General features: G+C 40.4%; 1 protein-coding gene across 1 annotated transcript; it reads right to left on the reverse strand.

Moving 5' to 3' along the window:
* Positions 1-96: 96 nt before the first annotated feature.
* On the reverse strand, positions 97-20804 carry zgc:110329 (uncharacterized protein LOC550500 homolog; the record flags this gene model as incomplete). Its single annotated transcript, XM_034201089.1, is given in 7 exon segments — positions 97-2879; positions 4674-4796; positions 10193-10243; positions 16896-17012; positions 18466-18561; positions 18645-18719; positions 20619-20804. Coding segments are annotated over 7 exon segments (975 nt in total), but the record flags the coding sequence as incomplete, so codon positions are not given.
* Between the last annotated feature and the right edge of the window lie 1153 nt (positions 20805-21957).

Here is a 21957-nt window from a genome sequence, read left to right on the forward strand (position 1 = left end):
AGTGGGCAGTCATGCAGATCTCAGATGAGCGGTTTCCATTTTTCAGAAACATTTACGCCATCTTATTTGTATATTGAAAGCAACGTAGCTCAAAAATCAGTAGACAAATTCAGCTTTATTGACAAGAACAGTAGTGCTGATACAAGGCAAGAGCTAGGGGGAAGCTCAAAACAGTGCATAACTCAGGTACAAAAAACCGTCATTGAGAGACTTTCCACTGGATCTGTAGTCTGGGTAATCCCATTAAAAGATAGAATAAAAAGTTCAGTTTAAAAATGGAATAGACTGAAGCCCCCCTGATGAGAGTTTTACATGAGTTTTTTTGTTCTTTTTTTTTTATTAGCTTACTTTATATACAGTACAAAACATGCATCCCATGTTATTTCACAACTACCAGTCTTACAATGTACACTGATTGCACACAATCAAATGAGAAATAAATTAAAATAAATAATACACAAACTGTATACATCCGTCACAGACGCTACACGCAAGACATACTTGGCTATTCCTATTTCTCCGACACTGAAGAACATATTTTCAAGCTACCATTAATTTACACACCAAATAGTACTGTCCTCGGACTTCTGGGCTGATGACAAAACAGCCTGAGGTAAGCTTTAGCACGTGAGACATCGCTCAATTTCAAAGGCTAATGGTGCGTTCACAGCGGACGCTAAGCTAGTGTTTCTTAAAATAAATTGATTGCGTTAAACTTCACGAGTCAGAGAGGAGGCGGGGCTTACTTCCATTTAGAAACCAGCCATTTTTCATCTTCCATGGCCGAATGTTGTGGATGTCCCAGATATGGAAAGAAACCAAATGACCTTTTGACTGTGTGTTCATCTGAAGGAACACATATCTATACACATTTCACTGACCTGTACCCAAATCTTTGTTTTCTTCTTTGGTATAAACCATATTTTAACAGATTTTGCCGTGATTTCAAAGCAATAAAATCATCAAAAGCTACTAACCTGCAAATGTAAATTGAATCGCCAGAAAAAGTTAACTTTATACGGCTATAAAGGAACTATAGCACTGTCACATGCTAAGCTAACGGCGGCTAATGTTGGGCTATAAAGGAACTACAGCACTGTCACATGCTAAGCTAACGTCGGCTAATGTTGGGCTATAAAGGAACTACAGCACGGTCACATTACTTACTGTCATCACGCTAAGCTAACAGTGGCTAATGTTCAGCGTGATGACGTCTTGTAGTCTCATTTAAACCCTTTTTATAAAGACATTTAAAGGCTTCAAAATGTCCAAGTGGAGTCTTTACTTTAAATCTCTTCAGCTTGTGTTAACCACCAACTTTATTTTATACGTGTAAGCAATAACGCATCCAAAAAAACATTGACCTTTAGATGAATTGCAAAAATGCTGACTCATTCCTGGTTTTAAGTGTTCTCTTCTTATTTTTCCTTTTGCAGATTCATGACAGGTGTTAATAACCGTTAAGGTTCAAAGCTGGACCAGCATTATCTCTCTCTATATCCCAAAAATATTTTAGTATTTATTTCTGTAGTATTTCATATAGCCGTTTATAGCATGCTAACACGCTAAGCTAAGAACATAATCTCCGTCATTGTGATCATGTTAGCATGCTAACAGCGGCTAGCATGTATTTTGGAATCACTTGCTAGCGACCGTTATTTTAATGACACAGAAACGTATTCATTTTCTCTAGCAAGTCATAAGTGGCAGAATCAATCTTATTTACTACAATGGTATGAGCCGAATATTAAAGATGTTTTGCAGTGATTTCATTGCAAAAAACTGATTAATTGGGAAGACGAAATAGCAAAATTACGATTACTGTGAAAAGTAATTGAACAGTAATCTGTTCTGTTTGCAAGAGAGCTAAACATGTTTTTTAAATGCTCTGAATGGATATGGGATGGTTCAGGGCTAAGCTAAGCTAGCATTGTAGCATCTCTTTCCAAAATGAAAATAACGTGTGACTTGAAATAAAGCAGCGACTTTGTCACATTTGTGTCTTTGCATTGAATTTATATGTAATCGTGCCACGCAAAAAATCCGCCTTGCATCCGGTGTGAACGCACCATAAAGAAAATAAATTGAAAGTGATATAATGCCATAAACTTCAAATATCAACAGCTACAAACGAGAAAAATCTAAACATTTTTTTTTAAAAGCCAATGTTGCATGTTGCTTCTTGATTCTTTTTTTTTCTTGAAAACATATTCAGAGTACCTTTGATCCCTTTTAAGCTTGATTCAATGACGGAAACTGATAAGTTAGTGCAACACAACTCCAAATCAGAATTGTGCCACGCAAAAAAATCGCCTTTCATCCGCTGTGAACGCACCATAAAGGAAATAAATGAAAAGTGATATAATGCCATAAAACTTTAAACATCAACCGCTACAAACAAGAAGAATTAAAACTTTTTTTTTTTTAAAAGCCAATGAGTACTTTTGATCCCTTTAAGCCTGATCCAATGACGGAAACCGATAAGTTAGTGCCACACAACTCCAACAATGATTACAACCACGAAAAAAGGTGAAAAACCCAGAAAATTGCGTTCAGTGTTCCCGTTTCTGCTTCCGCCCGCCGTCCAGCTCGTCCAAACCCGAGGCGGAGCGCATCATCTGGAGCTGAGAGTGGGTGCGCGGCGGCTGCTTCTTCAGCTTCTGCAGGTGAACGTCGATGGGGTCGAGGTCGGGTTCGACGACGGGGACGGGCAGGTATCCTCCGTCCCTCGGCAGACACATGCACCACCCGGCGCCCGCCAGATCCAGCTCGGTGTACTCCACCTCCTTCTTCTTCAGCTTGAAGTCCACCATGTCCGTAGACTCGCTCATGTCCACCAGCAGGTTCCAGAAGACGCAGCTCAGGATGATGCCAAGCAGCTGCAGGGAAACACAGGAGGGTTTCAACAGCTTTATTTACATTAGGCGCTTTCACACCGTACTTTTCCCATTTAGTTCCGATAGTTCCTGGGATTTTGCGTTCACACCAAAAAGAGAACTTAGTTCATGAGTTCACGTCACCACCGCTAAGCTAAAGGCGGCTAATGTTGGGCGTAATGGCGTTTAGTCATCTCATCTAGACACTTGTTAGTAACCTCCGTTTTTAAATTCCGGCTCAAGTAGTCAACCCTACAATATGGTCACATTGAGGTTGTGGGGGAAACTTCTGTGTAGCAATGCAGTGGGAGTCACCGACTCATGAAGGAGACACGGGAAGAGCAGGAGCTTTGATGTCAAACACTGATGGTTTATTTTGGAGCTTCGGCCGGAGAATCACATCACAAGTCCAAGATCCAGAGGTTCTGACTTCATGGGAGAGTTGCCACGTCAAATCTGAAGAACTCTACCCCAGACCCATGTATTTCACTAGTTCAGAGAGAATCATCAACATGCTGCATAACAAGATAGAATCATAACACCTCTATCAGCTGACGCCAACAGGCAGGAACAGGGAGACAGAACACTGAGGGCACAGCAGCCAAGGTTACGAGGTGCGTGTGCTCAGTCAGGACAGTTTGAACTGATAAACTGGGTCAAAGTTATGGGCCTTGGAAAATATTTCCCCAACATAGGTATTTGATCAGAAATATCGTAATTACTTTTTTATCCTTATCACCTCGTGGCAGGATATAGGGAAAGTTTCAGAAAATGTGATAAAAACATAATTTTAATAAAGTCAACTACTGCAGATCTAACCAATTAAACATTAGGACTTGTAGTAAAAAGTAAAAAGTTAAGTGAACACTTTGTATTTTCTCCCAGAAACAGTGGTGTAAGGGAACTTAACCAGCAGAACATGTATTCATTTATCCTGTAGGAGTGGTGCTTGGAGAGAACCAATGCTATTTATAATGTTGTTTTAGAAAAGTAATTATTGTAATCAATCCCCGCTGAAGGGGCGCCGGGACAAGTCTAAATTATGCATGGACAGATTTGTGGCCAAAGGAATGTGAAGGCGACAAATTCAGATTTAAGGTAGAAAACAATGAAACCGAGACACTGAAGTCAGTATTAGAAAACAAATTAGTTACACCACAATCTGTTTGATTTCTCTAATTATGTTATGGCAGTGATAAATCAGGTTTTTATGGAGCATTGAAAATAATTAGTCAGGCAGAAAAACCTTGACAGGAAGTGAGAGTTCACAGTTTATTTATCCAGGCTGAGTTAAGGAGTCCTCTCCAGCTGATGTTCAGGTGTATGTCTCTACGTGTAAACTGTATCGTGCAAAATATCCCAGTGAAAGTGTTCTTTTCTATTTCATCAACACATTTCTCAAAGGTCTCCTATCATCCTCTTCTTCATCAATATATCACAGGTCTCAGATATACACAGAGCCTGTCTCTGATTGGCTGAAACACCAAACAGATAATTGCAGCATTACCCATAATCCCCTCTGTTTCAGCCCTGTTTCCAAAGTGCTGATTCTCTGTCTGTTACTTTAGATGAAAACAAGGAGCCCCTCCCCACGCCCCTCTGAGAGAGATTTGGTTACAAAGAACTCAATGGTGCTCTAGAGGAGATTCAGGTGATAAGGGGGGGGGGGGGGGTAACATTCCAGGCCTGGTTGTTGTGAGGAACATTAATAATGTCAGGAGGTTTTCCCAACAGCCTGGAGGGAAACCTGGCTCCAGAGCTCAGAGTCAGCGAAGCGCTGCGTGAGTTTTAAATTACCTGCGGCAGGCCGATGGCACAGGAGAGAGCCGTCGTTATTCCCACGTTGTCGCTCATCCACAGGTTGACTGCGTGGATGCAGCCGCGCACGTGGATCAACTCGTGAAGGGTTTCACGCTGATGCTGGGGGGGGGGGGGGAGACAAGAGGAAACGTTTCAATATCAACACTCAACACACCCTGCTTCCAAAAATATCTATTTATAAGGAGAGGCAAGCAATTCAGTGCTTTACAAAAATGAAAGACATTAAGAAACATATTATAAAATGACATCTGCAAACACTCATTTAAAAGCAAAGATAATAAAACATGAATTTCAAAGGTAGATGAATTAAAGTGACAGCGCAGTGTGAGATACTCACATCTGAAATGTTTAGCTCTGACTCGATCATTGCTCACTTTTTAGCAGGAATAGTTTTCTGTGGCCTCACTTTCTTGTTTAACTTGTCCTTTAGTTATTTCTAGTGTTTCATGCTAAACGAACCCCCTTTGGAACATTCTAATCCGACCCCATGACCTTTCAGTGGGGTATGGTTCCTCTTTATATAAGAAGAACCAGTGACTCTTTAAAGTTGTCACACGCAGTAGAGAGACTTCTTTATATAATAATAATAAAGCTTTATTTATAGAACACTTTTCATACAACACATGCAGCTCAAAGTGCTTTACAAAATGACATCACAAGTACAAAATAATCCTCTCAGATTATTTGTTAAGAACTTTTAAAAAGGTACATGCAGCAAAATATAACATTTGATCAGGTTAACAGGCAAAAGGTATGATTATAACATTAAAATAAATCATTATTTCTCTCTGACAGATAAGACATAGAACAACTGAATCGATGCTATAATATAAAACCCCTGAACATAAAGGTACAACCGAAAAATAAAAAATAATTATAAGCGCAATAAACCGTATTTAATTTAGTCTTAATGAACATTATTTAATTTCATATTCTGTTTGTTGTACAAATCATTCTGTTTACATCAGGGATGGGCAACTTGGATGGTGGTGGGGGCCAACATCATTTAACACACACACACACACACACACACACACACACACACACACACACACACACACACACACACACACACACACACACACACACAACACACACACACACACACACACACCACACACACACACACACACACACACACACACACACACACACACACACACACACACACACACACACACACACACACACACACACACACACACACACACACACACACACACACACACACACACACACACACACAGTTATCAGACAATGGAATAAAACTATTTTAAACTATTGGAAAGCACGGAAAATGTGTGTGCATTGAGATTAAATATTAAGATGACATAAGCATGAAGTCATAAACACTAACCCAGACATTAGTTGTCTAACTTGAACCTAAGACACTTGAAGCCTCTGCTGACGCACACTAAGGGGAGTGTCCACACAGACACCTGTCAGCCTGCTGTTCCTCGGCGCCGCTCCCCCTCCCTCCCGCTGAAATGATGATTTCAAATAAACAAAGTCTTGGTTTTTAGAATATCAAACTTGTTTTGCCAAATTCAGCTGATGAATGCAACTTTGAAGTTTGTAAAGGCATAATTACAAGCGGTGACTTAACGTCACAGCAGGCAAAACAACAGCCGGTGTTTCTTGTGAGTGTTTCCCCGGGGGAAAAAACACAATACACACAAATCATTTCGCGGTATTTGGCTGCCGAACAAAATCATGTACGTAGCTCACGACGTAACAAGGAGCCTAGTGGACGGTATCAGTACTACAAGTAAAACAATATCCTTTTTTTATTGTTAATTACGTTGTTTATAAATTAATCTGAGGCCGCCATTTGCCCATCCCTGGTTTACATGTAGATAGACTTCTTGCATTATTTCTTTTTTTTTTTTTTCATTATATGTTTCATCGTTGGAGGAGCTCAGGTCAGAATAATTTCATTGCCATTTCTACACTGTAGCTTTGTGCATATGACAATAAAACCTTTGTTTTTGAAGCAAAGAGCTGCATTTTAGATTCAAAAGATTCAGAGTCTGAACACCCTACATAATTAAGATATTAAATAAAACATAACACTCTTTCATCATAAAGCCAAACATGTTTTAAAAATGACAATAAACTAGCAATGCTATTTACACAGGCGGCACATTTAGAAATAAATATCTAATATACTGATTGCATTTATTGTTACAGAGTTAACGATGTAGGACACATTGATGGTTTTTAAATTCTCATTGTGATGAAAATATACACATTTAATGACACCTATTCAGCCTTTAACAAATTGTGCTTCGTGCCATTTGGATATTGCCGTCTCCATATTGCAATTTTGATAAATGTCATTAATTGTGCAGGCTTAATGGAAAGCCACATAAGTGATCACATTAGAAACACAAGGGGAAGATAATAATGCAAATGAATATGGATGTTTGAGCACATTGATTTATATTACTTCATCGTTTATTTTATTGCCGTTTTTGTTTATTGCTAATGTAGATTTGAATTAGTGTAATTATTAGTGACAAGTTGATTAAACTAGTCTATGCTTTTATCTTGAAGGCAGTTTTGGTGATTATGTATTTACTGGAGACAGTGTCACAGAGGGCAAATGTCTTTTTTTTTTAAACCAGGAAATGCCACAGGAAAGGCAAAAAAGGCAAGATAGTAAAACTGTTTTCATTATACTTTCTGATATTTGACCATCTAATAAACTTCAGAAGACAGTTAGCGCTTTCACACCGGAGTACGGAGAACTAGGCCGATGGGAACTAGTCCCTAGCTCGCGCGAACCTTTCCACCCCCAGATAGTCCCTGCTAGAGAGGTAGTACTTTCCTGAGGAGGAAATGGTTCGTGTGTGTGTCGGCCACACTAACAATTTCTGATTGGCTGGGCGTATTGCAAACCACGCCCCGTAAAACTCAGAAAAGTTTTGTGAAGCCGTTATTTTATTTGCTTGCATTAGCCCAGCATTAGCCCAGCATTAGCCCAGCATTAGCCCAGCATTAGCCCAGCATTAGCCCAGCATTAGCCCAACATTAGCCCAGCATTAGCCCAGCATTAGCCCATCATTAGTCCATCATTAGCCCATCATTAGCCCAGCATTAGCCCATCATTAGCCCAGCATTAGCCCAGCATTAGCCCATCATTAGCCCAGCATTAGCCCAGCATTAGCCCAGCGCACCAACGGAGAGAGACTAACTTATGGCAACACATTACATTACATTTAGCTGACGCTTTTATCCAAAGCGACTTACAATAAGTGCATTCGACCAACAAGATAGAAACATGGGAGCGGTGGAGTGATGAGGAGGTGTCGGCGCTTCTGGCGATTTACTCGGAAGCTTCTACTGAAGCCAGTCCCCTCCGTGTAATCCTCCTTTAGGGACTTATTCCGGTGAGAACGCAATCTACTAGATAGTTCCAGGGACCAAAGAGTTCGGGGGGGACAAGTACCGGCTAAGTACTTGGTGTGAAAGCGGCTATTGTTCTTGCCTGGACTATGGATCTTTTCCCTGGATAAGATTGACGGTTTCATTTCTTTATAATTTTGCTCTACAATGGATATTAGATTAGATTTATTTTCATAGCACAGAAAAAAATACTGAAAAAAAATACAGAGACAGCGAAATGCAGTTTTGTTTTGTATCTGTAATGTAACGGTAAAGGTATTAAATAAATGTAGTCGAGTAAAAGTACACGATTTAAGTACAAAGTAGGAGAAATGTCAATACTCAAAATACAAGTACCTCAAAAGTGTACTTAATAATAATAATAGTTATTTTGTTGGCGCTTTCACTGGTGCTCAAAGTCGCTTTACAGAGATAGTGAAAAGAAAAATAACAACAAATAAATATAGTCAGTCTAATTAAAATCAAGCAATACAACAACAATCACACATCAAAAGCCAGATCGAAGAGGTGAGTTTTTGTACGTTTTTTGAAGGTGGTGAGGTCAGTGACTTAAATAATGACGTAATGACGTAAATCTACTTAGTTACTTTAAAGGTCCCATGTCATGCTTTTCCGGTTATCACCCGTCCCCTTGTGTGCTATGAAGGTCTTTCTGCATGTAAACGGTCTGCAGAGTTAAAACCCCTCAAAGTGCACCCTGTAGCGAGTAGAACTCTAAAGACCTCCCCAAAACGCCTCGTTAGAGATTCCTCATTTACTTCCTGGGTACTCTGACGTGGGGATACCCAGAGGCCACACCCTCTGCCAGCCTTTCACGAAACAAAGCTTCCCAAACCTTTCAGCGATTCATGCCGGATATGCACAGCGTAGGGCACTGAAGAACGATGCTGTTCCTGCTTTGTTTGGACCAGCAAGAGATTCAGGTACACAACCTGTAAGTATTCATTGTTGTTGTGTATTTATGATGTTTAAAACAAACAAGGTATCTACCACGACTGTTTAAATGGGTAAACGTTTTTCGGGCTGCTAAGTTGGGATGGCGGAGAAATGCTCTCCGCAGACCCATTCTCACAGCTTTATAAACCTTTTTCTTTCTCAATATCAAGCCACACTTATTGTTTTTACTTCGGCTGTGAGTGTTTGTGTGCTCAGGATGAGTTTCGCTTGTTCTCGCTGTATCACCGAGAGGCTTGTTGCTGCGATCTGCTGCGAGGAGCGGAACAGATCGCAGCAACGAGCCTCTCAACGTCTCGACCACAGTGGGCTCACAGGGAGGGAGGGGGGGGGGGGGGAGGAGCTCCAACAAGCCGTTTAGGACAGAGAGTGAATACACAGACTTTACAGAGATGCTGTGAGAAACCAATGTGAGTTTGGAAAATTGAACAATGTAAATCTATTCTAGTAGACCTCAACAATGGAATTATGATCAGTAGAAATGGCCATGACATGGGAGCTTTAAACTACTGGACTAAGTGTGAACCTGCCACATTCGAAAGAGGATTTCATTCCAACCATCTATCTCCATGATATAAATAAAGCCTTGGTACATCTCGTCTTCTTTGTGAAATGCATGTTTTCCTTCACAACGATGAGCGTTTGCAGCTCGTTTCTCTGAGGTATTTATCTGGTATTTGTGCCAGAGCTGGAAAACGGAGGTAATTATTTCTCCAATAATCGAGTCTGCTTTTCTTCTCCCAGTTTCTGCGATACTCGCTCCAGATTCTCCTTGATGCTTGTTTCAAACTCTCCTCAAAGCAGCGGTCCTCATTGGTCGGAGGGAGGGAGTTAGCGATGCAGAAAATGTTATCGGACTCCATGTCACAGAGCGTTTGTACAGCGTCCTCCTTTGTTGTTTTAACACCGTGGTTTGTGTCAGGAAGAAGCTTAAAAAAACGTTTTGGTCCTACCCCCTCTCAGGAGTGAAAACACAATGTAAAGGCAGCTGTTTGAAGATCATGACATATCATCCAACATTAGTAGGGGAAGGGAGGCCTTACGTTGGCAAACAGACTTGGTCTAGGCGGCTATTATTATTTTGGTAAAACCCTCAGTGCACAGCGCATCAGAAGTGTTTTTGTTTCTCTCACCTGTTGATCCAGAGTCTTGTAGCCACACAGAGTGTTGATGACCTCTCCGACCTGCAAAGAACCACAGAGAGAGTCAGAGAAAAGACTTAGACAAGATGAGCAAAGACAACACTGTGTTAGTCGGTATTAACTGGACTTTGATCAGGGAAATCTGTTCAACAAATGTCTGTCAAAATGTACGATGAAAATAATTCCCCTTTGAATAATTTGAAGTGTATTTAAATAGAATTTACGTGTGATTTTCAACCGCTGTGCCGTGAGACATCGAGGGGTGTGCCTTGGAAAATTGTCCAATTTTACCAATTTTCAATTTGACCAAAAAGAATATTATTTAGTTGCTGCAAATAAATTCCAACAGTGTCACAAGTAAGCATATCATCTCCGAACGAAACACCGTCACTTCAAAACAAGAACACAGACTATTTTGGTCGCCTGCGTTATCAGAAAGGTACATTTTATGAGAAAAGCCACAAAGAGAGGGCTCTCAAAGCCACTTCGGAGCTGAACTCACAGCCAACTTGAGAGACCTGTGGTTGTTGGTGTGCCACGGGGATTGTAAACAATGTACCGTGGCTTTAAAAAAAGGTTGAAAACACTGGAATAGACGAGTCGGCAGCAGCCGCTATGATCGATTGTATAGACAGAAATACCCTTTCTCTTTGAGGACAGCGCTCTCAGGTTTGGGAGGATTCCGTTTTTCAGCGACCTGCAGATTCTTCATTACTGATTTCAGTGAAATCTAACCCGAGTGGACCAAACTGGCCGAGGTAGGCTGTGATGTCGGTCACTGCCGAGTAAAAGACAAAATAGTAGTTTGTATTCCTTAAGAACCCGGAGCCATTTCTAATTGTGACATGTTGCTCCAGATTTACAGAGAAAAGTTAAAGTGAATGTCCCGTTGTTACATTAATGTCATACCGATATTTATCTTATTTGTTTCATATCAATTTGATCAATAAATGTTTCCACAACAGGTTAAATGTAATAAGGACATGTTTTGTAAGCATTACAATTCTTAAATGGCTTAAATCTTAACTCAAGCAACAACAAAAAAGCTTCTGAAATGTAGCTAGTTCTGTCACATGTGTTAGCCTGGCCCATGGACATGTTGTCATGGGAACACAAAGTCACATGACCTGGCCCATGTTCAGTGTGTGTCACTGAGGGACTTCATGAGATAAAATAAAGGCTAAAGCTGTATAAGGAACTTTCCAGAACATTTAAATTTCATGTGACACCGGTGTCTCCGAAGGTTCTTATGGGTTCAATTTAAAGTCCGAAAGAAAATCTGCAGCAGAACATCTTCATTAAAATGTTCAGAGTACTTCTTCCACGTCTGGAAACAGCCTCTTCTAGTCTACACTTCTTATTGATTGTTTCTTAAGCTCAATAATAATAAACGCAGATAATATTTGACCCATTTTTCCCAACAGAATAGCTAGTGGGCACATATATGTGGGAGTAAAGCCCCTCACACAGGGGAGTCTCTGTCCCCTGAGACCCTCAGTGTTTGCAGAAAGGTTCTGCAGCGCTGGAGCTGATAACGTGAGGAACCTGGACCTCGTCAGCGCTCCACTTTATATCTCTGCTCCGGGTGAGGAGGATTTTGTCATTAACTTCTCTGGTGACGCTCCACTGCTTCAGAGACGGTATCAGGGACGTGAGCATAGAGGGGATATATAGAGAGAGGAGGGGGCACAGGGACTTATATTTAAAGGTCCCCCATTATACTGTTTTTCATCAATATATCACAGGTCTCAGATATATACAGAACCTGTCTCTGATTGACTGAAACACCAAACAGATCATTGCCCTGTTTCCAAAGGGCTGATTCTCTGTCTGTTACTTTACACCAGGGGTATTCAACTGAAATTCAACGAGGTCCAGTTAGAGAAAATCTCCCCATGCAAAGGTCCGGAACATCAAAATGTCTAAGTTGCTTCATGAATTAGTGTGATATTTATTGAAGTGACCTGTAGCTTTATCAACGTCTGCATGTAATCAACAACTGACTGCCAAATAAAGAAAGTACAATTAATAAAGAACAATATGTATTGTCAATGAACATTGAACTCTACAGATATACAGTAAATACTGTGGATATGTGTAATGTTCCTCTCGGGCTGCATTTAAAAATAAAATAGAGAAAATAAATAAAATAGCTTTTGAAAATATGTGCATCTTAAAAGTGCTTAATTTTAGATAAATAAAATAAAGTGTAGCAGCAGCTTGAGTGTCCCTTTTTCTTTCAGTTTCAGCCGATTATAGAACAATATCAGTCTTTACATCATAACAATTTAACAGTTTTAAAGCTTCTCGTTCTTTCCCTCTTATATTGCAGTCCCTCACTCACTTTGTTTTATTCAGTGCGAGAATTGAGCTCGAGCTTGTTGTCCTGCCAGGAGTTTGTAGATCTGGGCTGAAATGGTGTCAGGGCCATTCTCATACACACATGCAGGTGCTCATTGGTTAGCCTCGGTTAGCCTGCCCTGGAACGATATTTATTTGTTGTGACCTCAGTTCTGACTTGAGAGTGAGTGTTTGGTCAAACACTGTGTTTTGTCTCATAGTGGCGTTTTGGCACTTTTAATGAGCGCCACGGTCTCTGAACAAATGAGACACACTGGTTCTGTGCTGCCAGTGGGCAGGATGAACATGAATGAGTCCACTCAGGGTTAAAAGCTCTGTTCTCACTGTCCACTTTCCTCTTCTTGGAGAGCGCCATGTGTAATGATTTGTCTCTCCCTGCCGCTAACATGCCTGTTCACTCTCCTCTCCGCTTCTCCCCCTGTATCGCTAATTATTGTCTTCACTTACTTTCCTCTCCGCTTCTCTCTGCCGCTTTCTCGTCTCTTCTTCTGTGTTTCTCTCCCTGTATCGCTCACTCGTCTCTTTCGCCCCCTGTCGGCGGCGGTTAAAATAGAATCGCCCCGTCAAAATTGAAATCCCCTATTAATGTATTGATTATATGTCCGGGTCCGTATAGGTCAGCTACAGGCCGACCCCTGCTTCAGATGAAAATAAGGAGCCCCTCCCCACGCCCCTCTGAGAGATATATTTGGTTACAAAGAACTGAATGGTGCTCTAGGAGGAGATTCAGGTGATAAGGGGGGGGGGGGGTTACCTTGGTTGCTGATTGGCTAATGGTTACACAAGACAAAACATCGTTATGACATCATAAAGTGGCCAAAATCTGATCAGCTCATTTTCAGACAGGTTTTTATAGAAATGGATCAAAAAGAGAGAGAATCTTTGTTCCTGAAACTTTCAGAGTCTCTTTCCACAGAGGGGACACATGTTGATGTAGAAGAGACATGAAGAAGAGGGGACACATGTTGATGTAGAAGAGACATGAAGAAGAGGGGACACATGTTGATGTAGAAGAGACATGAAGAAGAGGGGACACATGTTGATGTAGAAGAGACATGAAGAAGAGGGGACACATGTTGCTGTAGAAGAGACATGAAGAAGAGGGGACACATGTTGATGTAGAAGAGACATGAAGAAGAGGGGACACATGTTGCTGTAGAAGAGACATGAAGAAGAGGGGACACATGTTGATGTAGAAGAGACTTGAAGAAGAGGGGACACATGTTGATGTAGAAGAGACATGAAGAAGAGGGGACACATGTTGATGTAGAAGAGACAAGAAGAAGAGGGGACACATGTTGATGTAGAAGAGACATGAAGAAGAGGGGACACATGTTGATGTAGAAGAAACACGAAGAAGAGGGGACACATGTTGATGTAGAAGAGACACGAAGAAGAGGGGACACATGTTGATGTAGAAGAAACACGAAGAAGAGGGGACACATGTTGATGTAGAAGAGACACGAAGAAGAGGGGACACATGTTGATGTAGAAGAGACATGAAGAAGAGGGGACACATGTTGCTGTAGAAGAGACATGAAGAAGAGGGGACACATGTTGATGTAGAAGAGACATGAAGAAGAGGGTTTTGCATAATAGGTGACCTTTAATTTAAAGACAAAACTCTACTTGAGGCCACATACTAAGATAAGAGGTACTTTATTTATCCCAAATTGAGAAATGTTGTATTATTATTATTAGTCAATGTATTGAACATGTTAGAAACAAAACAAACAATAATAATAATAATTATAAAAATAATAATAATTGTAACAAAGAGAAGAAAAATAAAAATAAAACGTTCAAGGTGTATAAAAAAATAGTTTCTGTCATGTTCAACAGCGGCAATGTTATGGCTGCCGTCTTCCTGGTCGTCTTAACAGTGTTATATGTAAATGAGCTGTGCGGTTGCCCTGAGGTCATTGGCTGCTATCTCCTGGTCCGCCCCCCCGAAGATTGTGATTGGAGCACACCGGGCCCGACGCAGCGCACAGCCGGCGCACACCTGCTGGAGACGACTTTAAAGCCTGTGACCGACGATCACTCTGAAGGCTCTGTTATGGGAACCGACGCCTCTCGCTACGTGCTCTTCGTTTGTGTGATGAATTCTGTTAACAGTGGTTAACTCGTGTGGTATAATATTACGTTGACTGTGGTCATTTAGTTTAGCCTTTTCGTTAGTCTGTACCACTTGGATAGTAAGGGTAGTTTTGTTGTTATTTTGGTTGTTAATGTATATTTGTTTGTAGTTAATAGAGAACCGCAGTGACGCGTCCTAAAACCCGGAAGTAAGTTAGCATTTTTACCACGTCCGGTTCCTTCGACAAAAAGCAATCTCTCCATAGGATTTTGGAAAATAGCTGGAAATAAGGTCTGTGGTTGAGACTCATTGAAGAGACAGATCACGTTTTGTTCTACGACATTAAAATCATCATCAGTGACCCCACTGGTGATTTCTGAAGAGTTGACGTGTCTGAAAAACGATGGTTGTTACCAAGTGGCTGAATAGGACTACAGAAGTTGTCCAGGCCGTTTTACGTAATTACACCGAACACGTAAAACACTCCTAAGTTTGATTGCCCTGTTCTGCTTGAAAGCAAGTACCTGCCTCCTGCAAACTGTTCAAACACTTCAACTCGTACCATTTACAATCTGTATGTTTGAATATGGATCTGAAGTTGGCGTGACGTTGAAGCAGCGACCCTGCTGTAGTTCCTTGATAGCATAACGTTAGCATTTTGCTTCTGGCGACTAGATTTATGCTTCGAAAATTATAAAAGTAGGGTAGACATGTGGAGATTATCCGGCTGAACAAAACGTGATCCGTGTCCTAAATGTGTGTCAACCACAGACCTTATTTCCAGCTATTTTCCAATATCCTATGGAGAAATTGCATTGCGTTGGGAACCGGAAGGAGTTTACATCCGGGTTTTAGGACGCGTCACTGCGGTTCTCTATTAGGCTCCCCTTTTAGAGTCTTCCCTTTGTTTGGTTGCCCATTTAAACTTGTGGCCACTTTTGTTTGTTTCAGGCTGCCTGCCTGCCTCTTTGTTAACCTGCTGTATAATAAAACTGTTTATAATTATTACCAATTCCAACTGGTGTATGTTGCTTTCCTCTTCCCCTAGCTGGGACGTAACAGGCAAGAAGAAGCTTTAAAACTGTTCTGGTCCGCCGCTAGCGTACATTGTTCATGAAAATATATATATTAGGGCTGTCAGACGATTAAAATAGTTAATCGCGATTAATCGCAAATTAATCGCACATTTTTGATCTGTTCTAAATGTACCTTAGAGGAATATTTTTCAAGTTTTTAATACTCTTATCAACATATGAGTGGACAAATATGCTTTATGCTAATGTTTATTATCATTTGAACAATGACAAATATTCTCATGAATACTAAACACAACGACCTGGAACCTCTCTCATTCAATAATACAATACAAATGGTGTGTGTGTGTGCGTGCGTGCGCGTGTGTGTGTGTGTGTGAAAACAGTAGGTGCTAAAACAAGTTAAAAGACTTCTGGGTAAGCAGCTGGAAAAAGTAATGTTTTTAGCCTCGATTTAAAACAACTCGACTCGTTGGTGAAGACAAAACTTTCCTTGAGGCCACATACTAGACACTCATATAATCAATCCGATGTGCAGATAGTAAGACGTCCCGGATGCTTTGATCAAGTATTTGTGTGAAATCTCAAATGGAAAAAGAGAGCGGGTTATTTCATGTTTTTACAGCCTACTTTGTGACGGACTGATTATAGCCTTTTCAACAAGGCTGAGACCAACAACTATTTCTTAATTAACAATTAATCAGCTGATTTGTTTTCTCATTTAGTCTAAAATAGTTTCGGAAAATAGTGAAAAATCCCCTTTTCTCAAAGTCTTCAAATGTGTTGTTTTGTCAGTCTGAAGATATTCACTTTAATAGAAGAGAAAAGCAGTAAATCTCCATATCTGATCCGCTGGAAACAGCCTTCTTCTGACATTATTGCATGTGAAATTGACTCAGAAATAGCACCAGGGATAATACGCCCTGTGTAGCTCACATTTTACAGAGAGGAATCACCGGCTTATGTCGAAGCTCTAGATAAGAGTCGGAAAATTGTGGGATTTCATGACTATAATTGAGAAATCATGTTATAATAAAGAAAAAAAAACGTAAATACTAGTATTTTACACTTGGAAATACATTGATTAAGGAGCAATATATATATATTTGTCCATTGATCTGGCCCAAATGAACTCCAATTAAATGAAGGATACACACAGCTGGTGAAGATGTTTTATGAGATGCTGTGTGCGTGTGCGTGTGCGTGTGCGTGTAATCACCTTTTTGCGGACACAGCAGGTATAAGGGACCCCACAGGCCAGAGGACCAGTGCCATTACAGAAATGGTACTGGTTCACCCCCCAGTCCTTATACTCGTCCCCCCCACAGCAGGAGAACTGGAAGAAAAGACAGAAAAAGACCAGAAAATTAGGAACCGTGACACCTAGACAGAAAGACATAATAACACAGTGTACAAATACTCTGTTACAAGTAAAAGTCCTGCATTCAAAGTTATACTCAGGTAAATATTTTTTAAATCTTAGCATTGACGCAGGGATTTTAGCCTCTGCAGACCATTTACATGCACTTAAACCTGAAGAACACACTACAGAAAAGGGAAAACCCCCCAAAAGCCGAATATGGCCTCTTTCAAAAGGTGCATTTCAAACGCAGCTCAGTGTCAGAATCATCTTGTGAAACCTACATTAGATGTAAAAGCCATAACAGTGCAAGTGTTACATAGTGATGTCATTATGTTCTGGGAGTAAAAAGTCCAATGGAGGCGTTTCAAGCCATTTACATGCACTTAAACCTGAAGAACACACTACAGAAAAGGGAAAACCCCCAAAAGCATAATAGGGCCTCTTTAAATATAATTTATATGGCATTTATGTGACAGGAATAAAGCTGCGTTGCCTCATCCAGTGGAATTTAAAAATTATAAATTAGATTATAAAACTAAATCTAAATATTCCAAGTTACTAAATTAGTCAAATAAATGAAGGGTAGTAAAATGTCCAATATCTGTCTCTAATTGATGGTGGAATAGAAGCATAGTAGAGTAACAGGAAATGGAAATGTCTAAGTACAAGTACCTCTAAATTGTACTTAAATACAGTGAATGTACTTAAGTTACTTTCCACCGTAAAGTCTGACATTTATTTTGAAAGACATCTCTACTTAAGACAAGCAGTGGGAGGACGAATAAAAAGGGCAGGAACAGGATTTATCGCCTGTTTTACTGACGTTTGCGGTGAAATCAAACAGCATGATCTCCTGTGAGGATGTAGGAGTGAGGGGAGATTACATCTTCAGCTCACGGCTAAAGGTTAAACACCCGTTACAGACATTTAGTTCTGAAGGTCATGTTGAAAGAAACTCAATGCACTGATGTACTGTTCGGATTAGATTTATATCTTAAACAGTGTGACGTTTCCAAAATACACACTGCTCGATTATTTACAGGTACTTGGTCGACATATTCCTGCATTTTTACATGCAACCTTTTCGGATGTGTAATTAGGAAGATCATTTGTTTATATATAATTTATAAGTCAATAATATTTGTGTTTATTAATTTGATACTGCTTAGGTTTGTACAGTATCATAATTCTCTTGTTTCATTTCATTAATTTTTTTACACGATGGAAATAAATCTAATCAAAATCAAACCGTGGTGTCCCTTGCACTATTGTATGTCTTTTTATGTCTCCTATATATTGTATGTTGCACTCTAGGAAGAGATGGTACAACCCTACAGCTGCGTAGCAAACAAATTATCAAATAAGAGCATCATTATTGTCCTCAAGTGTCTGTCTTTATGTGTTTATATATTAAATATCAAACCACCTTTTCCTGCATGTAGTCCAGGATGTTCTTGAAGTCCAGATCATCGTAGTAGTGTTTGATTCCTTCTCGTATACTGCTCTGAAACAGGGCCGACGTCTGAAGAGAGGAACAAGTGTTGATGCTATCATTTAGGATATTATCTGAGGATTTAGAGGAAAAGTGACATGAATAATATTTACCTTGTTTTCAAAGATGAGAGCCAGGGTGAGCCCGATGGCCTGGAGGAGCAGCAACACACAGAGGACACAGAGAAACTGTCGAGGCAGGGAAAAAAATCGCACTTTTATACAAAATTCAGGGTAAAAACAGGAAAAAAATACCTCAGGGCTCCATCCTGGGGCTTCTTTACTTTAACATCGACATGCTTCCACTTCCTCAGATATGGGAAATTAGTTACCATAGCTATGCAGACGACACACACATTTACATTATAATCTCACCACGGGGCTATGGTCCAATTAAAGCGCTGAGTAAGTACATGAGCAATTCAATTACGTGATGTGTCAGAACTTCCTCCAATTAAATAAAGATAAACTGAGGTAATTGTTTTGGAGCTTAGGAGGAACGAATAAAAGTCAGCGCTGAGCTTCGGTCTGCAATGTTTAAAACAACAGATGATGCCACAAATCTAGGATTAGTCATGGACTCTGAGCTGAGTTTAAACAGTCATATTAAAACAATTAGTCAGCCTACTATCACCTAAAGAATATATCTAGGATTAAAAGACTAATGTCACAGCAGGATTTGGAAAAACGTGTCCATGCTTTTATCTTCAGTAGACTCGACTACTGTAATGGTGTCTTCACAGGTCTTACTAAAACATTGTATAGTTGTATTTTATAAGTCATACTCTTAGCTTGGATACATCTGTATTATCTTGGCTTTTTTTAATTAAATTGTTTTCATATGTACTTAAAAAGGTCATGATGTCATTCTGTTGCACTATATCTTAAAAAGGCCCTATTCTGCTTTTGGGGGTTTCCCTTTCCAGTAGTTTGTTATGGAGAGGCGAAATCCCGCCCATCTACTTCCGCCCCATGGAAAGTATGTATTGAAGTCAATGGAGAGAGAAAGATTATCTTTCGATCCCGTTTGAATTGTGCCACGAATTACACATATGATGTTTGTCAATTTAAAAGATCATTTCCATGTCAAAAAAGTCCCAGTTTGTCGTAAAACTGTTGAAATATAAGACTATGAAAAATAGGCAACTAGAAAGACTACAAATCCCAGAGTCGCGGTCCCGCATGCTGGCTCTCACGGAACCGACTAACTCCCCTTGTGTGTATGCACAGCTCTCAACGCGCCCAGGCTTGGAGTGATTTTCACCTCTTTTAATACTTTCCGCCTCATTCTGAAAGAAAGAAGTGAAATGTTTCAACGTGACGGCCGTCTGGGTGTGTGGTGCGAGACGTGAGATGTAGTTCATTGAGCGGTTTCACACAAAACATTTTTTTACGACATTTTTATTTTTTTTACTTGCGAAATTATCTTTTAAATTGACAAACATCATATGTGTAATTCGTGGCACAATTCAAACGGGATCGAAAGATAATCTTTCTCTCGCCATTGACTTCAATACATAATTTTACCGAAATAAGGTCCCATGGAGGTCCACCGGAAGGGGAGGGGCTTCGCCACTCTATACGGGTTTTGGTGCATGTAAATGGTCTGTAAAGGCTAAAATCCCTATGTGTCGAGCTTTTTGAACATTAAAACATGGAGACATGTCACAGTAGAGACATGAAACACTTGAACATTTGAATAATAGGGCCCATTAAATGCCTTTAATCTATTTAGCAAAGCACTTGCCTTGCACATGCTGCTTATATATCTTTTAACCTTGGACTGGAATTAAATGTTATCTTATTTTCTGTTTGTCTTGTGCCAAACTGTTAAAGCACTTTGACCTGCCTCCAACAAATAACGTTATTTATTGTTATTATTATGAAAATCAAGCGACAGAAACTATGTTATCAATGTCTTTGCTGCACAGATTTCTGGAAACCTCCACAGTGTGTCTCGTGTTGCTTTGAGGGGGAAACAGAAATCCGACAGCAGCACCGACAATAAATCTTCTTGGGAACGCTCAGGGGTAAAAGATATCTTTCTGTACACAACATCAACAACAACAACAAAGAGCTCCTCCTCACCATGTGCAGCAGGGTCTTGTTGTCCCTCAGGGAGCCCACCATGCCCACCACGGACACAGTGAACATCACCAGGCCCAGCAGGATGAGCACCACGGCGGGGGCCAGAAACAGGCCCTCCAGGGTCCGGTTCTTCTGCCGCTCCACTTCAGCGTAAACCCCCACACAGAGAACACAGAGGCCCATCAGCTGCAGAGAGAGGGGGGGGGGGGATAAAAACACTCACTGGAAGAAGAAGAAGGAATAGTGTCGAGGGTTTTGTACGCAGTGTTGGTGATGCTGACATTACAGAAACTGATGTGAGAGGAAAGTCTATTCACAATCAGAATACTTTTACTTACTGTACTCCAATTGTGTATTAAGGAACAAATACAGGTTGATTGTAGTATTTGTAACCGGAAATGATTTTTAAATGCACTTAAAGAGGCCCTTTTTTGCCTTTTTCTCTTTCCTGTAGTGTGTTCTATAGGTTTTAGTGCATGTAAATGGTCTGCAAAGGCTAAATCTCAGTGCTCCCTAACCCTTTGTTTACTTCAGGAAAATAGTGACATCACTATGTAACACTCAAAGCATTTCTATGCAACTCTATGACTGTATGTGATAGGCTAAGGGGCGGGACATCTCTAAGCGGTTGACCAATCAGGCAGTAGGAGAAAAATAAAGGGCTTTTTGAACATTAAAGCATGGAGTTATAAATCATAATAAAGTGACATGACCTTGGACTTTGAGGAACTAGGGTGGACATTTTTTATTTAGATGGCATTATTCAAGCAAGCCAGATTGATTGATGATGCAAAAATCGTTAAATGTTTATTTCAAATTGTTGTTGTTCAAATCAAACCAAGGAATGTTTTGGCATCTCCTCACACTGTAAACGCTCCACTGAAATCCAGACTAATGAACTTCTTAAGTGGATTTGTTTCCTCTTAAGGAAGGATTTGGCTCCAGCCCACATAAACCGAAACTTTATCCCCTTAGAGAAATTATGCAGTGAATGAAGACGATGGACGTGACCCCTAGTAGATTCAGACAGTTCACAATGATTGGATGAGCAACACAACCGTGATGACACCGTGTGCAACAATCCAACAACAACCTGTGATACCAAGGAAAGCAATCAGAGTGTATTTATAAAGCCCAATATCACACATTCTACATTTGTTTCAGTGGATTTGTTAATGGGAGGAACCCCCCAGTTAATGGGAGGAAACCCCAGTTAATGGAGAAACCCCCCAGTTAATGGAAAAACCCCCCAGTTAATGGGAGAAACCCCCCAGTTAATGGAGAAACCCCCAGTTAATGGAGAAACCCCCCAGTTAGTGGAGAAACCCCAGTTAATGGA

This window comes from Gymnodraco acuticeps, unplaced genomic scaffold (genome assembly GCF_902827175.1).
Source record: "Gymnodraco acuticeps unplaced genomic scaffold, fGymAcu1.1, whole genome shotgun sequence".
Taxonomy (NCBI): Eukaryota; Metazoa; Chordata; class Actinopteri; order Perciformes; family Bathydraconidae; genus Gymnodraco; species Gymnodraco acuticeps.